This window comes from Misgurnus anguillicaudatus, chromosome 24 (genome assembly GCF_027580225.2).
Source record: "Misgurnus anguillicaudatus chromosome 24, ASM2758022v2, whole genome shotgun sequence".
NCBI classification, from domain to species: Eukaryota; Metazoa; Chordata; class Actinopteri; order Cypriniformes; family Cobitidae; genus Misgurnus; species Misgurnus anguillicaudatus.
Window position 1 is genome coordinate 23,183,492 of NC_073360.2, and position 16,869 is coordinate 23,200,360.

At 39.6% G+C, this 16,869-nt stretch overlaps 1 protein-coding gene across 3 annotated transcripts in view; it reads left to right on the plus strand.

Moving 5' to 3' along the window:
- Positions 1-16,869, plus strand: part of bcas3 (BCAS3 microtubule associated cell migration factor) — a 289,480-nt gene that overhangs the window by 174,036 nt on the left and 98,575 nt on the right. Inside the window, exon 24 of one of the 3 annotated variants that reach the window (XM_055196656.2) lies at positions 10,543-11,807. The exons of the other annotated variants lie outside the window; for them this stretch is intronic. Within the exon in view, the coding sequence (XP_055052631.1) occupies positions 10,543-10,553 (11 nt within the window). The 3' untranslated portion in view covers positions 10,554-11,807. Of the gene's footprint in view, positions 1-10,542; positions 11,808-16,869 lie in introns of those variants that run through there. 3 annotated transcript variants of the gene reach the window in all.

A 16,869-nucleotide genomic window follows, 5' to 3' on the forward strand; every position in this document is an offset into this window, starting at 1 on the left:
GATTCTACATTATTATGTTTTTTCTATTAAAATGACAAACTCTGCGCAGTAATGTGCAACACAGTCATTAAAAGAGTTTTGAAAAGAAAATTTGCTGGACTAACTCCAGATTTGCTGATTTACACTGGCATTCTTTTAATCTGATTCACAGTAACAAATTATGGGACGTTCATGTAGGATGATTGCCAAAAGATACTTTTTAGAGAAAGTTAATAAGAAGAAAGAGTGATTAAGATAATTTTCTCTTTGCCTTAATTAATTTTCCTGTATTAGTTTTCCTTATTCTGCAGCCAGTCCACTGTGGTTATTACTAGTAACTTAGTGGAAACAATCAGGCTGTCCCACAGTCTAATTGCAGCTGCCCCTCTCCGCTGTATTAGGACTGAAGAACGTCCAGGCTTAATCAAAAGTTAAGGATTCAGTGTAGGATGTGCCTTGGGCGACGTTAGGGCGCTTCATTATTGCTAGTGTGTGTGGGTAATTTGCAGAACGGCCCGAGTCAATGGGAGTTTGCTTTGCTGGCGCTGGTTGGGGGAACACATGGGATGTGCCTGAAAGATCAAAACACACACTTGATGAATGTGAGAGCAGAGCCTGGCAAAGGAGGGGAATGCCCTCTAATCCCAGCTTTGAATCACTGATCAAGGTCGTTCTCAGTTCATTAAATTCTGCTGAGAAGCTTGGCCTGGGTTGGCAGCACACACAAGTACACAACGCATGTTCTCGCAAACACTCGCATGCAACGGTCAACTTTGTTGCATTGAAATCATTTTCACCTGCCTTTGGACCGACTTCAGTGGGTGCGCTGCCGAAGCGTAAATTATGATTTGTGAGCGTGTCGTGGTTTATTGGTTAGTTGCAATGTTTCCCAAGGTCTGGGACTTTCAGAACTGATTAATAGTTTACGGATAAGCTGAACCCGATGAGCGGGTGAGCTGACACCACTCCCCCCCACTCCGCAAGTCATCCGTCCGCTTTACGCATGACGTGCTCCACCTTTTCATCCATCTGTCCATGAGTGGAAATATGGAGGTGTGGGGGGCAGCTGTCGTGGAGATGCTGGCTGTCACGCGTTTGGGAAAGTGCACGGCATCTGGCTGTGGCCACAGGACTTGGTCAGATCTTGAGTGTAAAATCTTGTCATCTCCCGTATGGCTGAGCCCTGGGTAACTAAGATGTGAGAGTATGGGGGAAGTTTGTGTTGGGTGTAATGTATTATGCCTGCGCAAACATGTTCATCGTGTAAACCTAACGCAATGTACATGCTGGGCCCTTAACACATGCAGCAGACCGTGTGGTCGTGTTCTGTCACTCCAAAGACAACCAGGCATAAATTAATTTGTAATTAAATAATATAATATATAGTCTCTTACAGTTTTACTTGTCACTGTTGCCTTCAGCTTGCTCACAAAGAGACACTGCTCACTGCTTGTTTATGTCACATATCTAACAGTCCTATAAATATCTTTACAAATAATTACACAACTTTTATTTTGTTTTTTCCACTGTGTGTGTGCTGCTTTGCAAATCTGTGATCTAAATCAAGTTGAATTGAAATAAATGCAGCTATTTAAATTAAAATCGTCATTTTCAGACTCCTGCACTGATGCTTTGACAGACAACCAGAATGTATACTACTTCTCTAGGATTGTTAAGTGTCACTCAACTTAAATGTTTCGCATAATCTTAAACATATTTTCCAGAATGGTGTGTTTATTTATTTTAAATCAGTTTTATAGTAGTGCTGGGCAAAGATTAATTGTGATTAATCGCATACAAAATAAAAGTAATTTTAGACAGAATTAATGAGTGTGTGCTGTCTGTAATTATTATGTATATATAAATACACACACATTCGTGTATTCATATATATATTTATTTATTTATTTATTTATTTATTATGCAAAAAAATCACTTTTATTTTGTATGTGATTAATTTCTATTAATCTTTTCCCAGCACTATTTATAAACACAAATATAATGCCAACATATCACTTGTTTTTAATTACTTTTTTTAATTATTAATTGCAGCTTAAATTAAATAATTTACACTTATTTTAACACTAAAATGCTGTTAAATGATACTTTTAAAATAAATAAAATGAACCACATAATAATAAAAATATTTAATTAATACTTAAATAAAATTATGTATGTAATGTTCATATATAAAATCAGGTAATATCATTAATAATTAATTTACATATATACTATAATCATTATAAAATCATTATATAATAGATACCATACTTATATTAAATAGTTTTGACTAGGGTTGTGCAATATATCATAATAACAGTAATATCGCAGATATGCATATGGAAATATGCACCTATCGCAATAGTTTGCAATAACTGAATGATTTTTATGTACACTGTAAAAATTTTAAAGTTGCATCATCTTAAAAAAACTTAAAATTGTACTTCAATTTCTAGTTGGTACAATTATTTTAACTTAAAATTTTCATGTAAAGTGTTTTTCACTGAAATAACTTTTTTTAGATAACTTTTTACAGTGTATAGTCAAAGTTTTTAGCAGATAGACAAAGTGTGTGCACTTGTGGAGGATGATAAATGATCAGCAAGAATGTGAAACATCTATGTTTGTTATATAATTGTCAGGGTTTTTTTATTTAGTTCAATATTGCATAATCGTTTATTGCATCGTTTAGGAAGTTGGCGCACATCGTACTTTCTTCAATACAGTGCCGCCCTAGTTTTGACTAATGTTAAAATGTTATGATAAAATGTAACAAAAATGTAAAAACATAAGCAACCCTACACGTTTGAAGATTAGTTTGACTAATGTTAAAATTGTATGTGTGACAATAATAATAATAATTGACCCAAAACTTTAGATGTCTAAACTCAATGCATTATAGTGTACCATATTTAAATCCATTCTGCAGAATTTTCGCCAAAATCAGTGTGGGAAGGAGTCCACAGATTTGGTCTGGGCTTGCACATGAGTCACATTTATCTCAGCAGTAAGCTTTGATAGGAAAAGGCTGGAAAGCAGAATGTTATCAGCCTGGACTGCAGAGGAGAAGCGTGGTCTTTAAAGCACATTTGGAGCGAACACGATTTTACATCAAATCTCTGATCTTCCTGCAGGCGCATGGTAAAGGGGGGAAGTTGTTTTAAGTGCGGAAATGGCTTAACTTGATTTAACTAACAGCTTCCACATAGTCCGCTGTTTAAGATGCGAGGCTGACTTAATGCACTGGACTCAAATCAAACCCAGAGTCACATACTGTACTGTACAGAAAAAGAGTGCTGTGTTCAGCTGCCATCTCAAGCCCCGCCACTCAAAGCCAATACCCCAGAACGCTCGCTGCATTTAATTTCATTTTCATGTAGTGACTGATGCATTGCGTGTCGATCTGCCAGTTCTTTTTGCGCCATTCTCATTTGATTCGATTTTGATTTTAACAGCACACAAACACCTCTTTCATCCTCCCATCCAGAGGGCCGAATCTACGCGAGACCGAAGCGCTACGTGAGAACGCTGCACACACAAGTGATGGTTTTGCTATGAAAAAGTCCCCTCCTTATTTTCCAGCTCGTGAGATTGTCATCTAACTGCACCATCAGTGTTCCTCAGCAAAAAAATATCTAACCCCGAGCCCATATTTAAGAGTGTCAGGCGGGAGAGATCTTTAAGGAAATCTACTTCCCTGAGGAGCGGAAACACAGAAAGTTGAGACTCTCCCTTGAGTCACATCTGTATGATGCCTTGGCAAGCATCTCCATCACATTACTTCTACCTGGCCAGCCATGATCTTGCATATCACAGCCAGGTTACAGCGAAAGAATGTTACTCTGTTGTTTTGTTTTACGTTTTGGCAAAGCGCACCGTGACGCACAGCCTTGCAACTCATTACAGGGGTCTGGGGCTCGTCTCTCTAATCAGCAGCCTCGCTCATGTCTTTGGACCTGGGGAGAGCAGCGCCAGTCCTCCCAGACTCAGTGTTTTCAATAAAAACCCTCGGACGGCAGCTTTGCTTCTGCTGTATCAAAGGCTTGGGAGCCACGGGGCATAAACTACAGAATGAGGAATAGAAGAGAAAAAGAGATTTAGAGGAGTGAGCGTAACAGTCTGGCTGTCTTATTCTTAGTTTTTACAAGGAACACGGCAGTTAACACATTTCCTGTCTATTTACACTGTTCCAAACTTATAGTGAGCGTATCGCTCAACTTACTGCATCTACTAAATGAGACTTGGTGTGAATAGCGCAGAATTAAGCCAGATTCCCGCCGTCTCAACAAACACCAAGTTTTAAATTGGCTGTTGCTTATAAAGTGTCTGGAAATGTACAACTGTAGCGGGAATTAAAACCCAATTCAAATTGCCTTTACAAACACCAACAGGGTGTAAACCAAGCGTGCCGCACAAGCCCTGAAAAGTAAAGCCAACTCTTCTCGATCGCCCCACAGTGACTGGTCCTAGTATAGATCATAAACCCCCCCTCCTGCATGTTATTCAATGGGACTTGAGAACAACTAAACAATTTAGTTACACTTCAATTATCTTTTTTCCGAAGCAGGTTTCTGTCATTTACTGTAGTTTTTATCACGCTAATGTAAATTCAAGTGTTTGTTTTTAAAATAAGTTTGTTTTTAGTTAGTAATTTAATGCTATAAAACAGTGGCGTCACGTCATGATTGACAGCTGTGATATGCGCATTCTGCGAGAACGAGGGGGGGCCTTGATTTCACGGGCTTAAAGCAACACTAAAGACTTATTGCTCTTTGCTCCCCCTACAGGTTAAAAGCGTAATTGTTCATTACCACTGTCGTAAATACTGCAGCATAGCTGGCTCTGATTGGATTGTAGGTCTGCCGTAAAGCAAGTTTTTGTAGTTTTCACTCGAACTACAGGACCACTAACCGACAGTTGGAGACTTCTTTAGTGCGGTTTTGGCCGATAGAGGGCTGCAAAGCGAATGTGAAAGTGCCGTTCACCCTGTTTTGAGTGGATAAACCACTGAAACTTTTTTGGAAACTTTATTTTAAGGTAAAAAAAACTCTTTGGTGTTGCTTTAATTCCTGCTCACTACTACGCAGGACTGGTCCCGAAATCGCAACTGCGCAGACTCAAGACCCAAGATGTCAGCGCCGTATCAGGACACTGGCGGTGTCGTGAGCAATTCGGTCCCCCCTGGCAATTCGGTCTCCCCTAGGACCCCCGCGTGATTCCATTGGCTGAAAAACTCCTCATGGGTAGTTTTCTTAGCGCCTTACAAAATCGCGTTATGATTTATGTAGTTAGAACGTTGTTAAAATTACAATTGATGTCTTTTAAATGATATGTTTCATATAGTAGTATATAAATAAGGCTATAGTTGGGAGATCTACACATTGCTTGTGTAATTTTATTATTTAGATTTTTATACTGTACCCTTTCCACTTTTGTACTGGGTAAAGTTAATAAATTACTTATACAAAACACGATTACTACATAGCTGAATCACACATTAAAATTATAATTTATAAGCGATGATTACTACACTTTTAGACGTTTTAAAAAATGCATTTTGTAAGATATGTTAATAATTTACAAAAAAAGTATTGTTTTTGTAAAGCAGATGATGCCACAAAAGTACTGACGTGTCTGCAACATAAATATTAGTTTATTATATTATTTTTTTGTTAACTTTTATTTTAAAAAATTGTATGCTTCTATTTTGTACAACACAATTAGCTTGCTAGTCCGCTAACGCAGACGAGATATCGCAATTACAAATTTTTGAACAGGCATTAGTGCTAGATACCAATCGAGGTCCTAGGGGAGACCGAATTGCCAGGGGGGACCGAATTGCTCATGACAGCGGCTTCACTTTTCACCAATGGAAGCGAGCGAACAGGTGTCTTTTTTTACAGTCTATGGTGTAAACACATGAAAAGACAACAATCATTGGCGGTTGGTGTTTTTTTGGGTCTGTGTGAACTATGCTTTAATTCCTGTTACACGGTCCTGTATGAGGAAATACCACAGAATGAAGGCAGGCATTGCAAATGTGTCACAAAATTAATTTAGTGGCACAGTATATATAAACAGTGTGGAGAAGATTCGGTTGCTCACCTTTTCCTATCATCACCATATTTTTGTTGTAATTTTTCTGCTTATTTGGGTGACATTTACATTTGGATATATGCTATGAAAATAACAAAAGATATAAACAGTTCGGTCAGGGCTCATTTTTGCGATGTTAGTCAACGGTAGTGAATCACTTCCATCAACATACAGTAAGTGCAGCGAGCTAATTTACGGTCAGTCTCTGTGAATATAGCTCTTACTGTATCACACTCGCAGTAAAACCCCACCACTGTTTCCAGTTACACTGCATGAATGTGTACAATACTGGAAACATTAATTGTTAATTTACTGTATTTTAAGCATCGAAAGGGTGGGTAAGGAATGCATCCGGATGCCGTTGTGTGCGTGTTTGACTGTTATGCAAATAAGGTCGCCGCCTCTTAAATCTGTTTCGGCAATTAGCTGAAAATGGGCAGCCATAAACAGCTGTTCTTGTCGGACTTGGGCGTCTGTGTGTTCTTTGTTGCGTGTATGTATGTGTGCGTTGAATAAGGGGAAGAGGAGACTTGTTGTGTTGCACTGACCCGGTTTTGTCCCTCAGGCTTAACCCCTGCTCCTCTCTAGATTAATTTTGCATGCATTTGTGCTTTATGGCAAGGAGTGGGCCGAGGGGATTTACCCTGTTTGACACCTTCTCAAATACAGTACAGGGATTGTCCTCAACTTGTGCACACGGGATTGTCTGTCTGTCTCCGATTAAGTGTGGAGGGGAGATGAGGGGGTCTGCTGTTGTGTTCTCTTTCTTACCCTCCCTGTTTCTTTATAAATGTGCATTTTGCAGCTATTGATTCAAATCTGCCATACAATACCTTACAAATGTGCAATGCCAGACCATCAAAATCTTGTGTAATGTTACTTCATAATAATAATAATAAACTTTATTTTATAAAGCGCCTTTAAAAGAAACTTCTCAAAGTGCTGTACACAAACTAAGGAACACAAAACTCAAATAATAAAATAAAATCAACAATGAAATGCTAATTTAAAAAAATAAGTCTTAAGTCTACCTTTAAAAATGTTGTAGCTCTGTAGCGCACCCCTAGTTAATGAATTAGATACTGTAAATATGCACACAGTATTTGTAGTGATTAGGCTTTTTTAACACCTGTGTGCCTTTTTATATTTGGCTAAACTTACAGGCATATTTTGATCCACATCGGAACTGAACTTTCAAACACATGTACTCTCACATAGCGCCCTGATCTGTGTTTATCTCACAGCTTTACTAACTCTTTAATCTTTGAGTTTGATTAACCCATCGGCTCTAACTGCAGCCCCACGGGGGCTCAGAATGACTCGACCGCATTATCAATCCCAGGGTACAGAGACCCCTGGCTTCAGTCTACTGCTGAAAGCTTGCTTAAACTCATATGAATGGAGTGGCATGGTAAGCGTTTCTGATCATGTGTAGTACAGGAATAATAAGTCATATTTGATGCACACTTGGCCCCTACCCATGATACTCAAACTGCAGGGAACACTTTCCTTATTGCACAGGTTCATCTGCGTCAGACACTGGTTGATATTTTGGGAGGGTGTTACTTCTCAGCAGGGCTTTGCACATTCTAGATTTATGCAGCGCTTGGTGTTTCCTGCCCTCACTTCAGCCACACTCCTCCTCTTCCTGCTCCGTGTAGTTGCATATCAAACAGGTTTGAGATATTTTTATCCTGGTCTCTGAGCCTGAGGAAGCGGCCCCTCTCTATAACTTCTGGTAGAGGGCAGCTTTGACTACCTTTTGTTCTATTTTTTTTTACTACTATTTGTTTAGTTCAGAACCATGTATATACTGTACTTCATACATCCTCCGGGCAAGAGGGTTGCATTAAATAATATTCCCTAATCGGACTTCAGTTAAATTAGAATATTTACCAAAATGATGAAAATCCTTAAAATTATTTTTTTTATATATCTTTGAGGACTAGATCTACAGTGACTAATATATGTAATGTTTCAAATTATCTAACAGTTACTTTTTGTGATTTTATTGTGATTTTGCTAGCTTTTAACATTTTGATAACTTCCGTTCCCTCTCTCTCTTTCTTTAATTTTTATGAATTTGGCATTATAGTGCATTCAGGCATTACATTTTATTAGTATATTCACATGCCAATTTAATCAGAGTCAGACTTGTTTATGTTTTATGATTCCCATTTTTCTGATAATTTTTATGCCATTTTTATACTTTTTTCAATATATATATATTTTAACTTTATTAATTTTTTAATTCAAAACATTGACCTGTCACAGAGGAACATGTGTTTGCTTTGTATGACTTTGTATTGGTGAATTTTATGTGCTGCTACAAAAACAAAATCCTAATCGTTTACTTGTCCATTGGATGTTTTCATTTGAAACGTTTTCATCAAAAGCAGTAATTTAACCAAAGTTGTTTTGGTTAAAGGCGGGTTGCATGATCTCTGAAAGGCAATGTTAATATTTGAAATCACACAAAACAAACACGCCCCTAACCCAATAGAATCTGGACCCGCCTCACACATGCGCAACCGAGGCAACGATGTCGGCTAGTACACTCTCAGAAATAAAGCTATAAAAGTTGCCGCTGGGACAGTACCCTTTCAAAAGGTTCACCTTTGTACCCAAAGAGTGCATATTAGTAATTCAAAGGTACGTAACGGCAGTTCAAAGATACATATTTGTACCTTAATGGTACATATTAGGACCTTTTTTAAAGGGTACTGCCCCAGTGACAGCTTTGTACTTTATTTTAACAGTGTAGACATGCCCCTTACTGCTGATTGGCTCAAAGTGTGTTTTGGTACTCGGCCCGACTCCCTTTTCCAAAGTGTTTTTCAAAAATCATGCACCCCGCCTTTAAATGATCAACACAGGTTATCTAACTATGGTATACAACAGTTTAATATTATATATACAGTAAGCAAAACAGACATATTGCGTACAATATGGCTTTAAAAAATAACTGCATACTGTATCAGTTGTTTGGTTGCTCTTGTACATGAGTTATACCGTATTTTCCGGACTATAAGCCGCACCGGAGTATAAGCCGCATCATTCAAAAATGCGTCATTAAGACGAAATAACATATATAAGTTGCAGTGGACTATACGTCGTGTTTATTTAGAATTTTTTTTCACAAAACCCCAGCTGAAGAACACACATTTGATCTGGAAAGGCAAGTTATTCAACTAAACAATAGCAGACAAAACAGCAGGCTGAATTGATGTCTGTACGTTAAAAGTAATATTATCAGTTATTTAAACGATAAACCATAACATGCAAAACTTACCTGGGAGGCTGAATAGGCTAAATTAAGTGAACGAGCCAACTAGCGTGAAGTTCGCATACTCGTCATTCCACATCATTGAATTACATAAATACAGGAGCAGCATATGGCGGACTCTCACGGCTGTAGACGGTAATGATGTCTCTTGCCTTATAAATGTCAAAATTAATTCATAATGACTTACAAGGCGCACCTGACTATAAGACGCAGCTAAGTTATGAAAAAAACGTGGCTTATAGTCCGAAAAATATGGTAGATATACCTGTGGGTGTGCAAGATCCCAAACTGACATTTTTTTGTGAACATCAATTTTGGAGTCGCACTTCAATTCCAATGCTATATTATGGCAATTTGTACATAGGTGGCTAATTCGTATTAATTCTTACGACCACATTCGTACATCTTTGTATGATTTGCTTTTTCCCCAGTGACATTTGGGTTAGGGATGCGGTTTCGTTATTTTTTTTAATGATAATTATATGTTTTTGTACAATTCACTTCATATGAGTACATACGAATTAGCCAACTCGTAAAATACGTTCAAAATTTGTTGAAATCAGGCTGGTACTTCAGCAGAGAAAGCAGTTCATCTGAAGGTCACGACGGCCTTATTTTCTTTTAATTGAGTTAAGATGGGCAAATAAAGGGTCTGCAGGCTAGCACAATCATTACCGTCACTCAGCATCCACACACAAACACACACACACACACACACACAGGCCACTCACACATCACTTACTAGCTTTCACTCTTCTGACAAGTAGAGCAAGCACACGTGTTTCTCTTGTGATTTAGGCACATCATTGCTTTCGTTTTTACTCCCGTTGTGCTTTGCTTTTATGTTTTCTGAATCTTCATAGCCGTAACCCAAGCTTTTTTTTTTTAGGATTTTTTGTCCCGGTGTTAATGTACAGCTTGCGTGTCCTGCTAATGCATTTACCGGACTGAGTAGGATTCGCCAGTATGACTCTAATAAGCTACAGTAATAGCACAGCCTCTTGACAGGTCCATGAGCGTTAATATGTTGACTTTATCCCAGTGTGCATTTCTTTTGCCCACACCACATAGACTCACTCATGAATGATAGAGTAACTTGCACGCATGAAAAAGTGTCCACCCGACATTAAACGCGCCTGTTTTTTCTTCCTTTCTTCCTTTGTGTTTTTGTTTCTCTGCAGGTGTATCCTAAAGGACGATCTTTCTGCCATTTATCATTACTGCTTTTTCGTTTTAATATCAATGTTTTTATTTTTGACCTTCTTTTTTAAAGCATGCACATCCACTCGATCACTCCTCCCCTTTCATCCTCATTTCCTCCCTTCATTTTCATTATTATTGATTTGCCATTGTTGTGCGTAAGAGTGAAGAAGAAGGGAGAGGAGTGGAGAGGACTGGAGAGTTGGAGGGTCGCAGTCCACCGCAACACCCTGCGTCACCGGTGATGCGAGGCATAGGGGCGCTAGTGCAAAATGTGGACAAACTGTTCTCAGATGGAATCTGGACTTTTTGCTCTTTTTTTACAGAAACCGGCAATGATTTCAATGGATAATCAGATGAATGGATTTAGATGTGCTTAACATAACTGAGAGTACCAGATCTACTGAAAGCAATAACAAAAATAGTTAATGAACAAATGTTTTAAGGACAGGGAATGTGCAGACATTGGTAGGTGATGGTAGTTTTTAAAGGGCCTTAGAGACTTGCGCACTATGGAATTTCGGCTAAGTTAAGGATGATCCCGAATTCACTATGTTCAGACATACACTTAGCAGGATGACAGATATACTCTGGACCGTTACTAAATAAGTGGATCTAATATACGATAAAGCACAAAAGGGATAGCCCTAAAGCCATCCTAAAAGATCTGTTCATTAGCTTCTCTAATGGTAACATTTATCACCTGTAGTGGAGCTTGAATGGGTGCCAAGCACCCGCTGCCAAATATGCAGACTTTGGAATATTTTACTATAGTGATTTTTTGTTTGTTTGTGTGATATTATCTGAATACTAAACATAGCTTTAGCTATATAAATAAAGGTGTAAACAGTTTCTTTTTTTTTTTGATACAGGCTTTTCTACCTTACCCGATTTTCCCACCAAAACGCACAAAAAACGGCAACCGCACACACTCAAGCGATCGATGCTGTAATTGAATAATAAGCTTTTCGAAACATGAATTTCCAGTATTGCTGCTTATTGTGTCGTACAAATATCTGCTTAAAATTTGCAGAAAAATACACCCCTGGCTGTTTGTTCTGTGCTGTGATGTTGTTACTAATGCCATGTGTTCGACTGGTGTGTATATTTAGTCCTAGCTTGGAAAAGACAAATAAAAAATGGAAATATTTATGCTCAGAATTGTTTGATGTTTCTGATTCTGTGACCCAGTTATCCATTTATCTCTGCATGTTTGGAGTGTACAAGTTATTTTGTAAATACGAGTTATACCCTTTAAACTTGAAAGAGGATGTAGACATAACTTGTGTATAACAGACGCCACCGACTGTGTGCATCGTGTATAAGATTGCACAACAATGCAAATTTAAATGTATGCATTCGGCAGATGCATTTTATACAAAGCGACTGGCATTGCATTCAAGTTATACATTATATCAGTGTGTTGATAAGTAAGGATGTGTTTGTGTGTGCATCCTGCCGTATTTGAACTTTACTGTCACCTGGCCAGCTATTTTGTTCCTTTACTGTATGTATTTATGTGTTTCGGTTTCCTTTTTGGTTCACCTTAGTTCTTACAAAATCCAGCAATGAAAAGCATTTAATTTAAGTAAGACTTAACAAAATGTGTACATTTAGCTTGTCAGTTTGTATGCTGCTGCTTTTGTACCCACTTTAAGGGTGTTTTTGTATATTTTGATGAATGTGAAATGTTTACACCCAGTGTGACATTTTTGCACACTTTTTGTTTTGAGAGTGTTTGCCGTCTACAATAGACAAATAGAAATAGGAAATAATGAAAAGAGTGAACCTCATGTGATTTTACTACTAGCCAACAAAGACTCAGCAGATTTAATTTCTCTCGGTGTGACATCTACAGGGTTCCCACGGGTCCTTAAAATCCTTGAAAGTTTGTGAATCTGGGGGAGGGGGGGATTCAAGGCCCTGGGAAGTTTTTTAAAATATACTTACATAGATACAGGTCATTGAAAGTGCTTGAATGTATTTTATGCAAGAAGTTTTCTGGAAAAAAATCCATATTACCATATTCCCTGTGTAGTGTAGGATAATATCATCAAAAAACACATGAAAACGTCCTGGGTTACGTATGTTACTGTTGTTCCATGAGAAGGGAACGAGACGCTGCGTCTCCCTTGCCATACTTCCTGCATTCCTGTAACGCCATCTTTGGCAATATTTCAGATATCAATATTCTTCCTGGCTCCCGCGTCACCCTGTCTTTGTTGTTTAGCCTCACCATTGGTTGAATTTGATCTACACATTCAGACGCACTTGGAGTCATCCCCAAAGTGTCACCGCAGTGACGCAGCGAGAGTTCCCTCGAAAGGGAACTGTAACAATGTATCTTAAAGGGTAACACGATGTAACCTTTCTCTCACTTGAAATGTGTCCCCACATTTAGTCCTTGAATTTGAGGGTCTTGGACCTGTAAAGTCCTTGAAAGGTCCTTGAATTTGAAGTTAACTAAGGTGTGGGAACCCTGCATCTAACATTCATATATCATCATTTGATGAATCTGATCAAATCTTTATTTGCATATTTTCAAAGGAGTTTTATTACACTTTGTTAAGTACAATGACAGTTTTAGCGGTGCACAGCACTGCATGCTTCGTCAACAACCACAAGTGTGAATTTCTTCTCTGAATTGAACAAAAATTAGCAGCCTGTGATTGTGGATTATGCTTCAAAGATGGAGCCCATCCAGCTGTTCAGGGTCCAGCAGTACCTTTGCTCGGCCCTCCTCCCGACCCGCGTCCCGGCCTGCTCCGCAGCCCCACCGTTCAGAAGCTGACATTTGTTTGGATAAACCTTTGATATATAGGATTTTATTCTTCTTGGCTTTACATGATGGCGAAATCCAATTTTTAACTCTTTCACGCCGCGCCGCTGTGCTTTGTGATCGGCCGCGATGATTATATGATCAAAAATATGCACTGATTGCTCTGCGTGTTTATTTTGGACCGGGATCTTTGGCCAAAAACAATACCAGTCAAAACAAAGCACGGGTTATGTGGACTCGCAGTAATTTGCGCTGTCTGTGAAGAGGTTTTTGCCTCCCTTTGAAGTGTCCAGTGCCCAAATTACAGTGCTGCCATAATGAAGTATTACCATGCAATTACCCAGCGGTGCACTGCACACAGCAGCTGAGCAGAGAAAGTGCACAGAAAAGTGTGTGTGTGTACAGTTTTAGCTATATATGTGAGGGCCACATGTCCTTACTAACAGTAAAATATTATGACAACAAACTTGTGAGGACATTTTACTGCTTTCCACTAAATAAACCAAAAATAAACTCTTTCGGGCAGTTTCCTGGACAGAGCTTATCGTAGTCCCAGACTTAAATGCATGTTTGAGCTGCTTTAATTCAAAAACACCTTGTCCTGGCTGATCTTAATATATATCGGTGACATTGTTTTGTCTCAATATGCACACCTGTAGTGTTTTTTTGTAAGATATGTTTGTAAAAACCTCTTAAATGACCTAATAATAATAAGGCCTAGTCCTGAATTAGCCTAATCCCTGTTCGGGAAACCGCCCCTTTAGGTTTAGAGGTTGGCTTAGATGATATCATTAGATAAAATCATTGAAAGTCTATTAAATGACCTTACTGATATACCTGTAGTGTGCTTTTTATGTTACATGTGTATGTGTAAGTGTGTTTCGGTTTTTGTGCGTGTTTGCGTGCTGGGCGGCCCTCACCCACGGTGGCCAGGCTTGATGAATTATGGAGCGCCTGCAGCCTCATCAATACTGCAACAACAGCGCAAACACGCAGCCTATTGGCACCACCGACGCGTTAACGGCCAATGTATATTTAATTTACACTGAGCTTTCCTGCTTCATTTAACAGCAGCCGTAAACACGGCAGAGGTCGGTGACGTTTTTTTCTGATGTGCAGGTAGCGCACAGGCTTTAACATTTTCACAATTCGACCACGCAGAAAGCATATTTTCCACTTGAAAAGCCAAACCAGGTCATCGCAACGGCATTAGGGACGTCAGTCATTCAGAGATAGTTTTTAATATGCTGCCCTCACTGTAAGTTTGGGGAGTCGTATTATTCAGGCTTCCATAGAAACTAAAGTTACACATCATTGGCAGTTGACTCTGTGAAGGAGGAGGTTGACTCCTCCCTTTTACAAAGGCCTTGATTAAACCAAAGAGAGAGAGTGAGTGAGTAAGAGAGAGAGAAAGAAAGGGGTAGTGATGAGACAAACCACATGCTTAGTGACTCATACACACCAGACCTGCAGCAGATGCCCCGGCCACTCCGAAATCTCTAATCAAATCTCATTTCGGCGTTTGCAGACAAACTCGCTCTTCATGTCAATCAGACCGGTAATTACACTTGTTTAGCAAAAGATAAAGGTGTGGAGCCAATCGCATTCCAAAAAAAAAAAATAATTCCCTCCCTTCGCTTACCTCACCGCACCAATAAAACGGTCACAGGCCCGTACCCTCGGACAGTCAGGGTCAGTCCCGGCTGAAATGAGAACCATGCCCCTGCGCGGGGAGGACAGGCGCAGGGTCAGCAGCTGGTGGTGGATATGGCAATCATTTATAAAAATATGCTTTCTCAAGCCCACAAAAACAAAAGCCCCAAACTCAACAGCTGGGAAGGGTTGGGAGTAGCCCCAAGGCTGGCAAGTTCCCTTCCAGATGGAGAGGTTAGGCCAAGGCTAGCCAGGCAGCTTCACTTAAACTTCCGATTCCCATTAGGCACACAGAAGATTGCAGGGGAAGGGAAGAGGAAGAAAAGCAATGAGCATGACTGCTCTGTTTTTTCGCCCCGCTTAATCAAATAAAGCAGGAAGCTTCCGAGACGGAAGAATTGTGTTTATTGATACTTATGCATACTCGGAGTTGTTTGTTTTTAAAATCCTCTCTCTCGCAGTGTTTCGTATTTGCGGTCCTTTTCTTACTTGTAATGTTTTAGCTTTCCTACTTTGTTTTTATTAAAAATTGAGCCACTGGGAAATTCGGAAAACGTGGAAGTGAATAGCCAGCCCATGTCGTTTTCAAGTAATAATAAGAAATAATGGTATGAAACAGGTCTTAAATAAAATTTGATGACCTTCCCCGGTCTTCTGTTGATCCGACAGTCCACGCAGCACAGAAGTAGCAGAGTCCTGGTGTGGATATTACGTTACAGCGGTTTTGATTTGTAACTCTTTGGAAATGAGCGATTGCATCAGGGAACTTCAGAACTGGACGAAGAGCTGCCCCTTAATAACGGTAATGTACGCACCAAAGGCTTGGGAACGGATCTTCGACACGGCGCGTAATGCGTATCTTGTGTGAGCCGGTGTCAAGTGCTAGTGGCTCGAGAAAGACACGCCGGGAAGTTGACACGGGGTCCACACAACCTGACAACGTTTTTAAAGAGTACATGTGATATTCATTGAGGGAGACTCTGAAAATTTACCACTAGAAAGCCGGGCTGCTGATGTATTAGGCTCGATGTATTCTGAAGGGATTTAATCAATGAAACAGCCGAGACGTATGCCAAGTTTCAACCGCCCCCCAGCAGATGTCATATTCACTTCTTTGTATGAAAAACTCCAATTCAAACCCTTTCCATGAGAAGGTAATAATGTGTTTTGTTTAGAAATGAAACAGCTCTTCGGATCTTTTTTTAATACGCACTTTCCGTATGAAGCCGGTGGCTCGGTTATTAGTATTAAATGCGCACATGTGTAAAAGCAATTGAGATCAGTGGTTTGCCATCACCTTCACCATAGGCCCTTTATGGATATGATTCTATATATATATTAATGTACTGAATCCTCACAAGTGAGTGATGACTGTCCACGTTGCCATTGCACATTAAACACAAGACCTTTAGAGATTTATTTTGTGTGACTATTTAATGACACACTTACGTTCTGTCTATCAGAGACACACAGTGTTTCTCCTGGGCCTGTTCGAGGTAACCCAGCACCCCCTTAAGCCACCGGCCATCGACCCCTTTGGGCTCTAAACACACCAGCAGAGCTTGAGGGGTCATGACCTCCGAGCCTGGTGAGGTCAGGGTGGAGGACAGCAGGGGCAGCCATCACAAGCCCATTACTGCAGGAAATTAGAAACACTGACCCGGCTCAGACACGGCCAGCATGCGCTCTGACGCCATTTGTAGCGCCTAATTGTGCCATAATTAAGATGAACTGAATGGGGGGAGTGGGAGAAGCAGACAGGAAAGAGAAAAGCTATCATCACATTTCACATGCACACAATTGAACGCTCATGGGTGGAAGTGACTGCGGTAATGTGCGTGTGGTTTTTGTGTCATTATGTACTTGCTGATAATCA